Raw genomic sequence first — 12,944 nt, forward strand, 5'->3', positions numbered from 1 at the left:
AGTTTGATTGGTGTAATATTGTTATCAGTCTTGAGAAGATGAAAAATTCACTTTGCATAAAAGCTGTTTAATTTACAGAAAATTTTTTGATTTTTTTTGTTACTAAGGATTTGTGTATCTGTTATGCTGACTGAGATTAAACAACATAATTACCACATTTTAAGATTAAAAGTATCCAGATCTTTTGTCACCTTTTACAGCCTTCACATTTCCAGTTATTGTGTTGCAGTACTTGTGAGAAACTAAGCTGTGTTCACTGTGGTATCTTGGGGCTTCTGGCAGAGCTGAGGTAAATTATTCACCTTTCTTGTAGGCATAGAGAGGGCTTCAACCTTTATCAGCCATTGTCACAACTCCCTGGCTTCAGTCCTCTGATTGCTCATTGAACTTGCACTTATTTTGCCCTTCCATATCGCAACTTTTTCTTTTAGAAATAAAATAATTAAATGAGAAATATTCTTATTTAGGCTCGACTTTGTCAGTGCAGTATCTTCTCTTCCCTCTCACTCTGACGCTAGCTTCCTTCGTCTATTCATAGATAAGAATTCAATAAAAGTACGGGAAGGGACGTGACATAATTATCATTAATTCTGGCGGGTGGCACTAATGGGAAGGATAGGGCAGTCACTTATCATGCTGGGACAGCCTCCGTATTGTTCATTATTTAGTGTTTGGTGAGCTGATGACGGACTACGTGTGTGATGGTATGGGTGCATTGTGTGTGAGTGTGCGCGCGCATGCGTGTGTACATAGCCGTGCACTGTATGAGATGGGACAAGGGTACAGCAGGGGAAAAAAGACCCCACCTTATCTCATCCCCCACCCCCCCACCTCACGTCTATGCCTCTCCAAATTGGATTTTATATTACAGAAGCAGTCAGGTATGAACAACTCATTTTCCTCTCCCTGTTTTTGCTTTTTCTTTATTTCATTTCTCTTTCTTGCATTCCTGCTTCATTCCTTCTTGGCTTTTCTTTCTTTCTTTCTGTCTTTCCTTCTTTCTTCCCTATCCAGCAAGAGTGAAGGTTCTTCCTTTTCTTTTTTGTCCAAGTGGTAAGGATCTGGTAGATTTTGTCCACGGCTCAGTAATCTCTGCAGTGGTTTGCTTTCATCGCTTTTCTTGAGGCTTAATTCGACTGGATGTGTGATTACATACACAGCCGTTAAGGTCGGAACAATTCTTCCCATATACAATATTACCTCAATTTTGGGCGACTGTATTAGTCCAGAGCTTGTTTCGTTGAAAATGAAAATGAAAATAAACTCATTTATGTTCATATATTTCACTCTTCACCTGAATATTACCACCAGAAATCTCATGAGACTAGCTCACTTCAGTCACCTCCCCATGACCAACTAGCATCAGTAACATAGGCACATGGCTAATTTGCATATTATTACATGGTGAACTGTTGAAGCTACTTCTCAGCCCCTGTTCAACCTATATTTATTAATAGAGGCTGTTTACACAAATGGACAGCATGCTCTATGAAAAAATGGTAAAAAATATGCAGAGTTAAACTGTACATTTTACTACAAAGCTTGACTAACATATCAGTAGTGTCCCTGCAGTTAGCTACAGCAGTGAAGCTTTCCTGTAACATATTTATCCTGATGTAGATTAGATTTAGTGCGCATACTTGCAGATTTAAGCATCTTTGAATATCTCTGTGTGTCAGAAGATGTCTGAAGTAAGCTTGCGTGTGTGTCGGTAATAAGGGCCAGGTGTGTATGTGTGTTGGCAGACTGTCTGTGAAAGGTGTCCACAGAAACGGTCTTATCGCCCATCTGGTTGCAGCACTGGCCATCTAATCCATTCTGACAATATTTACCTGACAACACACACATGCACACACAGCTGAGCAGCAATGCCAACCACTTTTTCTTCTTGACCTGGTTTATTAAGTAGACCTGTTATGCTAATTTCCAGCTCCACGTTTTTGCTCTTGGACTCCACTTGAGTAGCTTAGCATGACTGATTTTTTAAAAATAGTTCTTATTTGTCCCCTCAGTTCATCCTCCGTTTAAGACGAGCCTCTTTAAATGATGTTCCCTGTCTTCTGATTGGTTTGACCACTGTATCTTAGGCCCAAGTAAAATACCTTAAATGAGCCACTGTATTTGACAGCCTTGTTAGATCTTCTGTTGGTCAGTCTTCTCTAGCAATGTGGTATATGGTTTTGCACAAAAGTGTGTCTTAATGTTGGAAGTCTGGACATCATTAAGTAGGCGTAGATACAGACCTTTCTAATCTAGCCTGCAGGGTTTCTAGGCAGTAATCATGTGGTCTCCCTATAGGAGGAGGCTCCTTCTCATCTCAGTGGCTCACCTTAACTATGGTGAGTGCAGGTCTTTCCCCTTTAGCAGTATTTTTTCTTGACTTCATTTAACAAGGGAACTTGACTGAGAAAACATTCTTATTCACTGCAGAGACCTGGGGGGGGTAGTTTAAGTGGGAGATGGTGGTGATGTTTTTCAGTAATTGGCTGCATTTTTATATAACTCCTTTCTACTCTTATTGACCACTCAAAGTGCTTTGAACTATAAGCCACATTCATCCGTTCACTCACATTCTACATTTACAGTGCTTCCTTTATTTCACACATACTCACACCCTTCACTGCTTGGTGTTCAGTGTCTTGACCAAGGACAATTTGATGGATTGAAGGAGCCAGGGATCGAATCACCATCTGATTAGTGGAAACCCACTGTTCTCCCTGTCCAACCAACTGCTAAGTAGCCTAATATTGTATTCTGGTCAATATTACAGCACTCCTCACTATTACTGTCAAAACTTTAAAGCATGAACTTTTGATTCCTTCTCATTTTAAAAGCATTTGAAACAATTAGATGTCATCAGACATCAAAATCTTTTAATACCATCATTATTTTATATCTCTCTCCTGCCCCTCCTTTTCTCTATCTCTGTCTCTGGACCGAAGTTTAGATCTCAGTGTGCAGATGTTCATCCTATACCAGAGGCAGCAAAATAATTAATAACTCCTCCTAATAAGTCATTTATGAATCATTCATCACTCCAGTCCTGCAGGATACTGTCCTTTGCTTATCTCACTCCATTTTCTTTTCCATGCTATGCTGTGGATTTACAAAAAAAATATGAGTATCATGAACTCTTTAGTGAGTGTAAGTTCCACAGGAAATATCATGTCCTGTTATTCCTCTTCTTAATGTGTTGATTATGCTTTTATTGGCAGTGGGTGCAGTGAGTCTAAGTGGTTGTGTTAAGATGAACTGTCCGTTTATGTAGGCGCATGCATTCTGTGTGTCTGTGTGTGAATTCCATCACTGATCTTCTCCCTTAATGTCTGCCACCCTCATCTTTTGCAGATGGCAAGCAACAGACGTTTCCCTTAGATGAGATTTGAAAATAATTGGATAAGCACAAAGCACACGCACACATGCCTGTACATGAACGCATAAATAGATACATGACATGCACATACATATCTTCACATTTAATAATGCACACACAAGAACTCATAAATAGGAGATAGGAGGAATTTAGTTGGAGGAAAAGGCAACCAGAAAAGGAAAAAAGAGAGCAAGAAAGTTGTCAGTCAGGACAAATGAGTCGTCTCCTTTTGCCCGTCTGTTCCTGACTCTAATGGTGCCCCCCATGCTGCGACGCCTCCCTCGCATCATCAAAGCAGCGCAAGGCTCGGGGTGGCAAGAATCCGAGTGTGTTTTTGTGTACGGGTCCGTACGCTTGTGTGTCTCTGGTCGTGTGTTTTTCACAGACACCCCCCAGAGAGACCTCCAGCAGTGTGTGCCACAGTAAGGCCTTTTTTTCTGCTGTCAGAAAAGTGAGCGAGTGAGTGAGCGTAATGCACATGAGAGGAAACAAGCCTCCGAGTCAATTCCTGCAGATATACAGACAGTTAGTGGGAAACACTCCCACAGGCAGAGCATGTGCGAGGCTTTGGCTCTCTCGCACCTGTAACTACACGCTAAGAGAAAGAGATAGATGCACTGAGAGAAAATTAGTCTATATTTAAGTCTTTTGGCAGAAGCTTTAAAACATTTTTGTCTTAAAATTGTGCTTTTTATTTTATGAGACAGTATTATGTTTTAATGGTGGGTTCTGTATCTGTTCATGATCTCAAAGTTGACCAGGGAGTATGAACAGCATCAGCTTCACACAATCAGGTGAAATCAATTAATGTAATATCCTCTACTGTCTTGGGAAATCATTGTTTTTCTTTTATTAAAAGCAATCTTGTTTGTTATTCTGTTGACTCTTAGCTAGATTATATTGGTATCGCTCAACTGAAAATCTAAGCCACAAGACCCCACCACCCCCTGCGAGGTGAGGGGCAAGTCGATATTGTAGATTATTAAATATTACATTATTTTCATTACATATAGTAACACTGATTCTGATTGCCATTTAAACAAACAAAGTTAAGCATAATTCATGTGTAAAGTAGTCCACTTACTGAAATCAGGTTTTGGTCTCTTAGGCCAGTTCAAAGTAAAAGAAACAAAGTAACAAAAATACATTTTTAGTAGAAGTCTACCATGCTACATAATTCATTTCTAGCCTTATTTCCCATATAGATTATTGCTATTAACTGCCTGTAGGGGCTGTACACCATAATTATATTAGCTGAACTAACCATACTGTTAGTTCATACATCCAGAACGTTCATCACTTGCAGACCTTTAATAAGAAACATAATTCCAAGCTGTTATCTCTGTATGTCAGGTACACAGGCCATAAGAGCAACTGTCACCAATGTCACATCACAACCCTGACCGTGTTTGCTTTTCTGATTGGACGGTCATGGCGTATACCTGACTGCTGTTTGCTTGGAGCAATGGTTTCTCATTTTCTCAGAGATAAATTTAAAGTAACTACAATGCATACAAAATGTGCGCAGAGGACTAGGAGGACACAAAAGCACAACCAATGCAAAGCAACATAGATTTCTTTTGATTTAAGTATAGAGAGAGAATCAAAGAATATAGGACTGTGCAAAAGTCTTGCATCATCCCTCATTTCTTTATATTTTGCTTTAAAGGAGCCAAAGTTTCTTGTACTTTTAAGTGCTCTTGAGCACTTTCTGGAGATCTTACTACCCTTTTTTATCAATTGGCTGCTTTTTCATTAATTTACAGTCCAATCCTTGTACCTTACCATATTCAGATGAATATGGTGTTCTTTCAGTCAAACATAAAAATCATCTAGCTCAAGGGATGAAGCACTGTTGTCTACACATATCAGACAACTTGGCAAATAAACAATTTTAAATTGCATTTTTAGGCACTTTGTTATTAAAGATCTTGTTACAAAAACACATAATACACATAAAATTGTCTTTTTGCACCGAGGTTTTTCAAAGCGCTATTAGCCGAAAACTTAGCATACTCCAGCAAGATGTGTAGTGTGTCCTTAATAAAGTTGAGGAAGCTGGATGAGTGGATGACAACAAAAGCAGTTTTAGGCCTGAAAAGTACAGCAGATTAACAACATGTTAAAGTGATGTAAGATTCTTAAGAAATAGGCAAATTTCCAGCAAAGAGTTGACACAGGACCTGACAGATGCATCTGGCCTTTCAGTTGATCTATCTACTGTTCACTGAAGCCTCATCAGAAATGGTCTCAGTGGAAGGGTGTCTGTCAAGAAACCATTCTTAACAAAGAAAGGAGGGAGAGAAAGCTAGGGTATGCCAAAAAACTGGACTGAAAGTCAGTGCCAACAGTTGTTATGGAGTAATGGGTCCAAACTGTAGATTTCTGTTTCAAATTGTCATCAGTATGTATGGAGGAAGTCAGGAGAGAGATACATCAGTGAGTGTCTACAGCCATCTGTAAAACACAGTGGACTTTGGGGATGCATTTCAGCCAGTGATGTTGAAGATCTTGACAAAGTTGATAAAATTATGAACTCAGAACAGTACTGTCATATTTTGATCCACCATGCAATAGCATCTGACTGGTAGTGGCTTCATTTTTCAGCATGACATTGATGCCAAATACAAAAAAACACAATGGAACACTGTCGGTCATGGATTGTCCTCCCCAGAGCAAAAACAAAGAACAGAACAAAATTGGAACAAAATCCAATCAAGAACTTTGAATGTACTTCAAGTACCCTGGAGAACTATTCCTGATGAACACTTACAGAAACTCCAATAAGCTTGTCTAAGAGAGCTCAGGCAGTGTTGTATTTAGTGTCATTTGTTTATAGAACAAGAAATGGTCCCAGTGGAAGGGTGGATGTAGATTTTTGCTCATAGAACAAGTAACGCTAATTGTTGAAGTATCAGTGGAAATTTTTGCGTGTGAACTCTGATATATCCAAATCTGAGAATTGCTGTGATACAAGGGCATGCACTCATTTGTGATGCTTCATGGTCACTCAGTAGTTTAACATACATTTCTAAGCAGACTTCTGAAAGGAAGAAATTGCAGTTGCAGATTAACGAGCTTGGAAAGAAAAGCGTCTGGACTTCTTTAAGTGGCTTGAAGACGTTTCACCTCTCATCCGAGAAGCTTCTTCAGTTCTAGGGTCAAATGGTGGAGAGTCCCAGACTTAAGCCCTGTGGGAGTGCTCCCCCAAGAGGGACAATGGGACCCCCTAATGATCCTCTACCTAATCACACGAGCCAAGGTGTGAAAACGGGTGTAGGTCACAATCAGCCAAGGTTTCGGGTGAACTCATTGTGAGACCTAGCCCCACCCTATCATGTGATTTCCTGAGGTCAGATGGCCCAGGATGTGAGTGGGCGTTAAGGTGTCTGGGAAGGGATCTCAGAACTGGATTATAGATGGCAGACAGTTGGAGTCGTAAGCCACCGCCTCTGTTCAAAGATGGTCGTTCACAGTGGACATAGATGGCTTCCTTCACTCCTCTTTCAAACCATCTGTCTTCTCTGTCCAAAAAGTGAACATTGGCATCCTCGAAAGAATGACCTTTGTCCTATAGATGCAGATAGACAGCCGAGTCTTGTCCCGTGGAAGTGGCTCTTCTATGTTGTGCCATGCGTTTATTAGGTGGCTGTTTGGTCTCTCCAATGTAGGGGTCTAAGCATTCCTCGCTACACTGTACAGCATACACTACAGTGTTAAGTTCCTAAATCTGGGACTCTCCACCGTTTGACCCTAGAACTGAAGAAGCTTCTCAGATGAGAGGTGAGGCTAGTGAGAACACAGTTATGGTGGGCGTGGCTTTTTTGGTGGTACAATTCAAAAGAGTCAAGGCGAGAAAAGAATAATCATCACATAATTCCAGACATAGTTTTGACTTGTTACTTCTTTAGCTGTGTGTATGCATGCATGTGTACCAGCTTGCATGCATGTGTGACCTTCGGAAGGGCAGGAAGAATAACTAGGGAGCTGGTTTTGACTGCAGCACATCGATCGTGGACCCCTGCATTCTCCTGCTCAACAGTCACTCTTTGTACACACACCAACACCCTTTCACGGACACACACACACACACACACACACACACACTCGCCTCATTGACCAAATAGACTTACATATGAGTGACGGGGCCAATTTCTCTCCTTTTCCTCCCCTTGTTAATTTATGGCCATTGATCTATGCTGAGCTGAATTTATATACACTCATCATGCTCTCTGGCTCTCTCTCTCTCACACACACAGACACACACACATGGGTCTTTTGTGTGGCTTACAATGCAGTGCAGTGACACATGCTCTTGCTGCCTCAGCACAAGTAATGGGAAGAAAGTACAAGAACATGCTGAAGGACTCAGGAAGTGTGTGAAGCTGAACTAATGAGTTTGCGAATGTGTGTACCGTATGAGCTAACGTTATTTACAGAACTTGATAATGTCAATATGGAATGGCATACATGCTTATTACTGCAGAGTACAACAAAACAACACATTAATAACGTTAATAACAATCTTATGACACAGTTTGGGAGCTCAAGGGCAGTTTAAGAAAAACACCACTGGCTGGCAGGTCTTTCCCTAGTTTTCTAAGGACTTTTCAGCAGATTCCAAACCTTAAAACTTTGGAAAAAGAGTGACACACTAGTCGAATACTAATCGAGCTGCACAATGCACAAGTAGCCTGCTGGAGGTCATTTTGTAAGGCTCTAGCAGTGCTCCTCCTGTTGCTTCTTGTACAAAGGAGCAGATACCAGTCCTGCTGTGGGGTTGATGCCAAATATGGACCTGTCCACCTGTCCTTATGTAACCCATGTAGCCCATCTCCCGGTATCTCATTCACACCCTTGAGACTGTGCTGGGAGACTCAGTAGACCTAGGTATGGATGGGCCATGACTGGATTAAACAAACTATATGCGCAAGCTGAATGGGCTGTAATTACTCTCTAATGCTGCCAGCAAGGACACTGGCAAAAACCAAAATTAGAGAAAAACTGGTCAGGAGGGATAAGAAGAAAGCAATGGTCTGTGGCCACCACCTGCAAAATCATTCCCTTTTTGGGGATTGTCTTGTTGTTGCTTCTCCAGTGCACCTGTTGTCACTTTGATTTGCACCAAAGCAGCTGAAATGGATTCACAATGGTTCATGCTTCCTAACTGGACAGATCGATATCTCTGAAGTTTAACTGACTTGTGATATGTGTTGATTGAGTGTTCCCTTCATTTTTTGAGCAGATTAGTTTGTTGTTATTTTCTAGTCTATATAAGCTAAAGTGGCATGATTTCTCCTAATATATGTTACCCATTTACCCACTGTAAGTACTTACAGTACTTATTCAGATTTGTTTTGAGTGCTGGGAACGGACAGCACAGTAAAAGTACAATACTATTCACTGCAACAACAATACAAATACAATATCAACACAGTACAATAAAATGAAATAAAAACAATATATTGCAGTACCAATACAATATGTACATTAAGTCATTTGCTCTTGTTCTTATTTTAACATCATCCTTCTTTAAACAGGTTATCATACTTGTTGTTTTCCCTATTAGTGGGTGAATCAATAATAGTGAATCAATAATACTCAGTTAAGAGCAAAATAAAACATATTTTACAACTTTGAAAGCCTCAAAAACTGTTTTTCTTCGACTGATTAACCCTGTTTTAACCTTTGTCTGTGCAGTGTGTCGACCAGGATGCAGAGGTTCAGTGTGTGATGTTCAAAGTTATAGAAATATAATTCATTATTTTTCAATAGGAACTAAGTAATCTCCACAAAATATAATAAGCATGTAGTAACAAAGGCAAGACCAGTGCCTTTGTTCATGTATACATTTATATTTTTGCACATATTTTAAATTTTGACAATAAATCACATTAACTGAATACTTGACTCATCCCCAGTTGAGCTTTTTTTTATGTTTTCAAATGCACCTGTTTAATGTGTGTATGCTCACAGCCTTTCAAATGGCTGTAACACAGGATGCAGAAACCATTTACAATGGTCCTTTTACTCACTTCAGCTGCTCCTGTTTGCAATAATTGAGTTTTTCTATGTCTATCGTGTGTTCTCATCCTCCTGCATCTCTGTGATCCCAACAGACAGCCAGGTGGTTGGAGAGAGTGAACGCAGCAGGGAGCAGATTCTCCAGACCCTAAACGACCTGTCCAGGGGCTTCCAAGATATTGCAAACCGTTGCCTCCTAGTGCTGCATCTGGAGGTCAGGTATGCAGGAGAAACTGCCCGATTCTTCACAGGACGGATATAAACATTCAAGGATGTTTTATGTTGTCCAGATCTTATGGCTCACCTTTATGCAGTGATATGACTAAAGCATATTTAATTATTTTATTTATACTAATATTTTTACAATGCATATTTAATATAAAGAAATTGGCCATAATAGTTGATCATTTTTTAGGCATGTCATGAATGTATACACAATGCATACACAGAAAGCATTAGACTCTAAATGCAGAGTTAAAAGCAGGTTGTGTCAAATTGAATTATATGAACATGGTGATGTATTCACCTTAAGGTAATGAGTTTTTAGCATAAATAGGTTTTGGAAGACAAAATGTTTTGAAAACAAATAATATCACTGGGAAATTCTATTGCTTCAGCTATCATCATTCACTGACATGGTGTGACATGCAACAAAACAACTGCAGTCATTGTTTTCCAAGTCTGCGCACCGCCACCATAATGATTCATGTCATTGCGTGGCAATGATGAGCCTCAACTCATCAAGGTCCTCCTGCACATATTATCTGCCTGATATTTTTATGTGAATGTTATTTGAAGCACATCAAATAATGCCACTCCGCCTGTGTGTGTTACACTCCTCTTTCACCTTCTTCCCAGGAAGTCTGTAATCACTGCGTTCATAATATTCATTTGCGTCACTGAACAAAAAAGCAGAATTATACTGCCGCTGAAAAGGCTGGGGTCACTTAAATGTCCTTGTTTTTGAAACAAAAGCTTTTTTCCCCCATTTAAAATAAGATCAAAGTAGTAAATTGCCAGATTTTAGAAGAAGTATACTACTATTGTAACAGAGCAGTTAAAAAACAGACAGAGCGAGAACCAACTGAGCAAGTAAGAAAAGTACATCAGAGTTGCTTGTTTGAGAAAACAAAGAGTTACTGGTCTTACTCAACAAGCAGCTTTGTAAAGTGGTATCCAGAAGACACATGTTTTACCATGAACAGTAAAGATGCCGGCTCTGGGATGCGAATGTAAGACAAACTTGCAAAGACAAATCCATGTGAGACTGGGCAGTAGGAGATGAAGATTGCGATTGTCGAACAAACATAGACTTGGGGTGGGGGGTGCTAGCTTCCAAGCAGGAGGACAGTGACCAAAGCAGTCACTTTGACAGCAAGTTTTGATTTCGTTTGTTTCTAAGTTGTATCATTTCTCAGGGGTTGATCAAACAGGCGCATCTAACCTTATTGCATAATGTGCATGCATCCAAACTCGCTCACTGTTCTAAATTATTTAGAACTTACTCAGTTCTGATTGGCTCTCGTCTCTCAAGGATAATTTTCATCTAATTTTTATTTGTTGACAAACTTGTCAGTACACGTCATTGTCAGTTGCATTTTATTTAGTTATCTTCTTGTTTTTGGCAAAAATAAAAGTTCGCTGACAAAAATTACTGGTCAGCGAAATAAACACTGGACCAAAGCACAGGTCCAAACTGCTTAAAGAGGAAACAGTTAAATGCTGTTGTCTCTGTTATGGTGTGGCCTGCACAGTCACTGGAACACAATCCGATTGAGGTTGACAACTTGATTATATGGTATGTAAGAAGCAGCTGTCAAACTAATACAACTTGGGAGAAACGCTTTGGGAAACATAGGGTCAAATTTCTCTGGAATGCCTCAGCAAAATGCCAAAGGTCTGCAAGGCTATGACTGCTGCAGATGGGCAATTCTTTGAGGAAGGTGAAGTTTAAAGGACAAAATGTTTATTTTACTAAAAATGTCTGTCAATGTCTTGGCTATATTTCCTTTTACTGTACAAGGTCATTCAACAAATACAAGTGCAGCTTATGAGAAACATGATGTTTTCTCTGTTACCCCAAACTTTCAAGCAGTGTGTACTTGGTTCCTACACACAACATTGCTAAGAGCACGTGTCATTAAATCAGATGAGTTAAAAGAACCAGTGGCATCACACGCATGCCCTGAATGCATGAGTTCAGAAATGTATCTTCAGCGTGTGTTTTGAATGTCAATATCTAAGTTAATTTACCACACCATATACTTTCTCACACCCACATCCTCTAATAGTCCTCCATCATCCCTCCCCAGTTTTTTCCATCCATCCATGTACTACTATTTCCCTCCAGACCATTGTGTAGCTTATGCAATATTGTTGATGATTCCAGTAGAAAACCCTCCCTGAGGCTGATGTCTAGCTATATGCTACACTCCATTGACTCTCCCCATCTAGCAAATTTCCCTTGATAGTGGTACCAGCTAAATGAAGCCATGAGCAAGAAAGAAGAAGAGGGGGTGGGTGGTGGATGAAGAGATGGAAGGGAGATGAGTGAAGTTAAAGTGGGAGTGGGGGTTAAAGAAGAAAGCTAGAGTGGGCTAAGTGGGAGAAATGATTGAATGGAGAGAGAAGGAGGTTGGATGGAGGCTTTGAAAATGCTGTGTAGTTGTTGGCTTTGCCTTAGGGAGGAAGAGAAATTCACCCATATAATTTTATACCCGTCAGCTCTGGGCAGTGTGATTATGGAATTATAAAACTATTGACTTTTTAAGTCTAGACAGAAATTAGCTTTCTGAGGACCTCAAAGACCTCATACTAATTTATAGGTCTTTTGGGAACCTGAAAAACAGAATGTATTGTTAAAGGATAGGTCAAAATCCACCTGCTCTAACTATTAAAATCCTAAAAGTATTATTAGATGTTTGTTATATGGGCAGGAAATATTTGGATAAGGTTGAGATTAAAGGGTTGGTTTACTTATTATGGATATTTCCACTTAATAATCCCTCTAAAATGACATTTTTACATAACAATAATCAAAACTTTGAGAGCGTTTCTGGTATTTTAGTTTATTTGTGGCATTTAGCTATGAATCCATTAAAAAAACGGCCCAAAAATCTGACTAGAAAAAAGGTGAATACAAAAACTCTTTGGCAAGGTCCTCAACCCAGTTATTCTGCTATAGCTGGGGGCTTTATTGCCATTCTGGTACAACAGTCTTCCTTTAAATACTGCCTCTAAAACACTCAAGATAAAATATGTGGGGAAATATACACAAAACTATGTTATAGACATAAGTGTGCTTTCTACAAATTAAATAGTTTGAAAGGACAATTTACCTTAGTAGATTTATTAGACATGGCATTAAGTATATAAGCAGCTCTATTTAAGGTTCAATACTCCTCAGAAGTGCACAGCATATTCAACAATCTGCTCTACAGCACTTTGCTCAGGTGAATGGTATCCAACAGTGATGTAGTGGTAGTTGTACAAGTGGATATATTATGAGTACTCTATAAACAGAATGATTTCTGTAGAAATTATAAGT

At 39.6% G+C, this 12,944-nt stretch overlaps 1 protein-coding gene across 1 annotated transcript in view; it reads left to right on the top strand.

Annotated features, from left to right (window-relative positions):
• The window catches only part of exoc4 (exocyst complex component 4), a 136,107-nt gene that overhangs the window by 107,634 nt on the left and 15,529 nt on the right, over positions 1 to 12,944 (top strand). Inside the window, exon 17 of the mRNA XM_005451646.2 lies at positions 9,493 to 9,616. Within this exon, the coding sequence (XP_005451703.1) occupies positions 9,493 to 9,616 (124 nt within the window). The remainder of the gene's footprint in view (positions 1 to 9,492; positions 9,617 to 12,944) is intronic.

This window comes from Oreochromis niloticus, linkage group LG17 (assembly GCF_001858045.2).
Source record: "Oreochromis niloticus isolate F11D_XX linkage group LG17, O_niloticus_UMD_NMBU, whole genome shotgun sequence".
Classification (NCBI taxonomy): Eukaryota; Metazoa; Chordata; class Actinopteri; order Cichliformes; family Cichlidae; genus Oreochromis; species Oreochromis niloticus.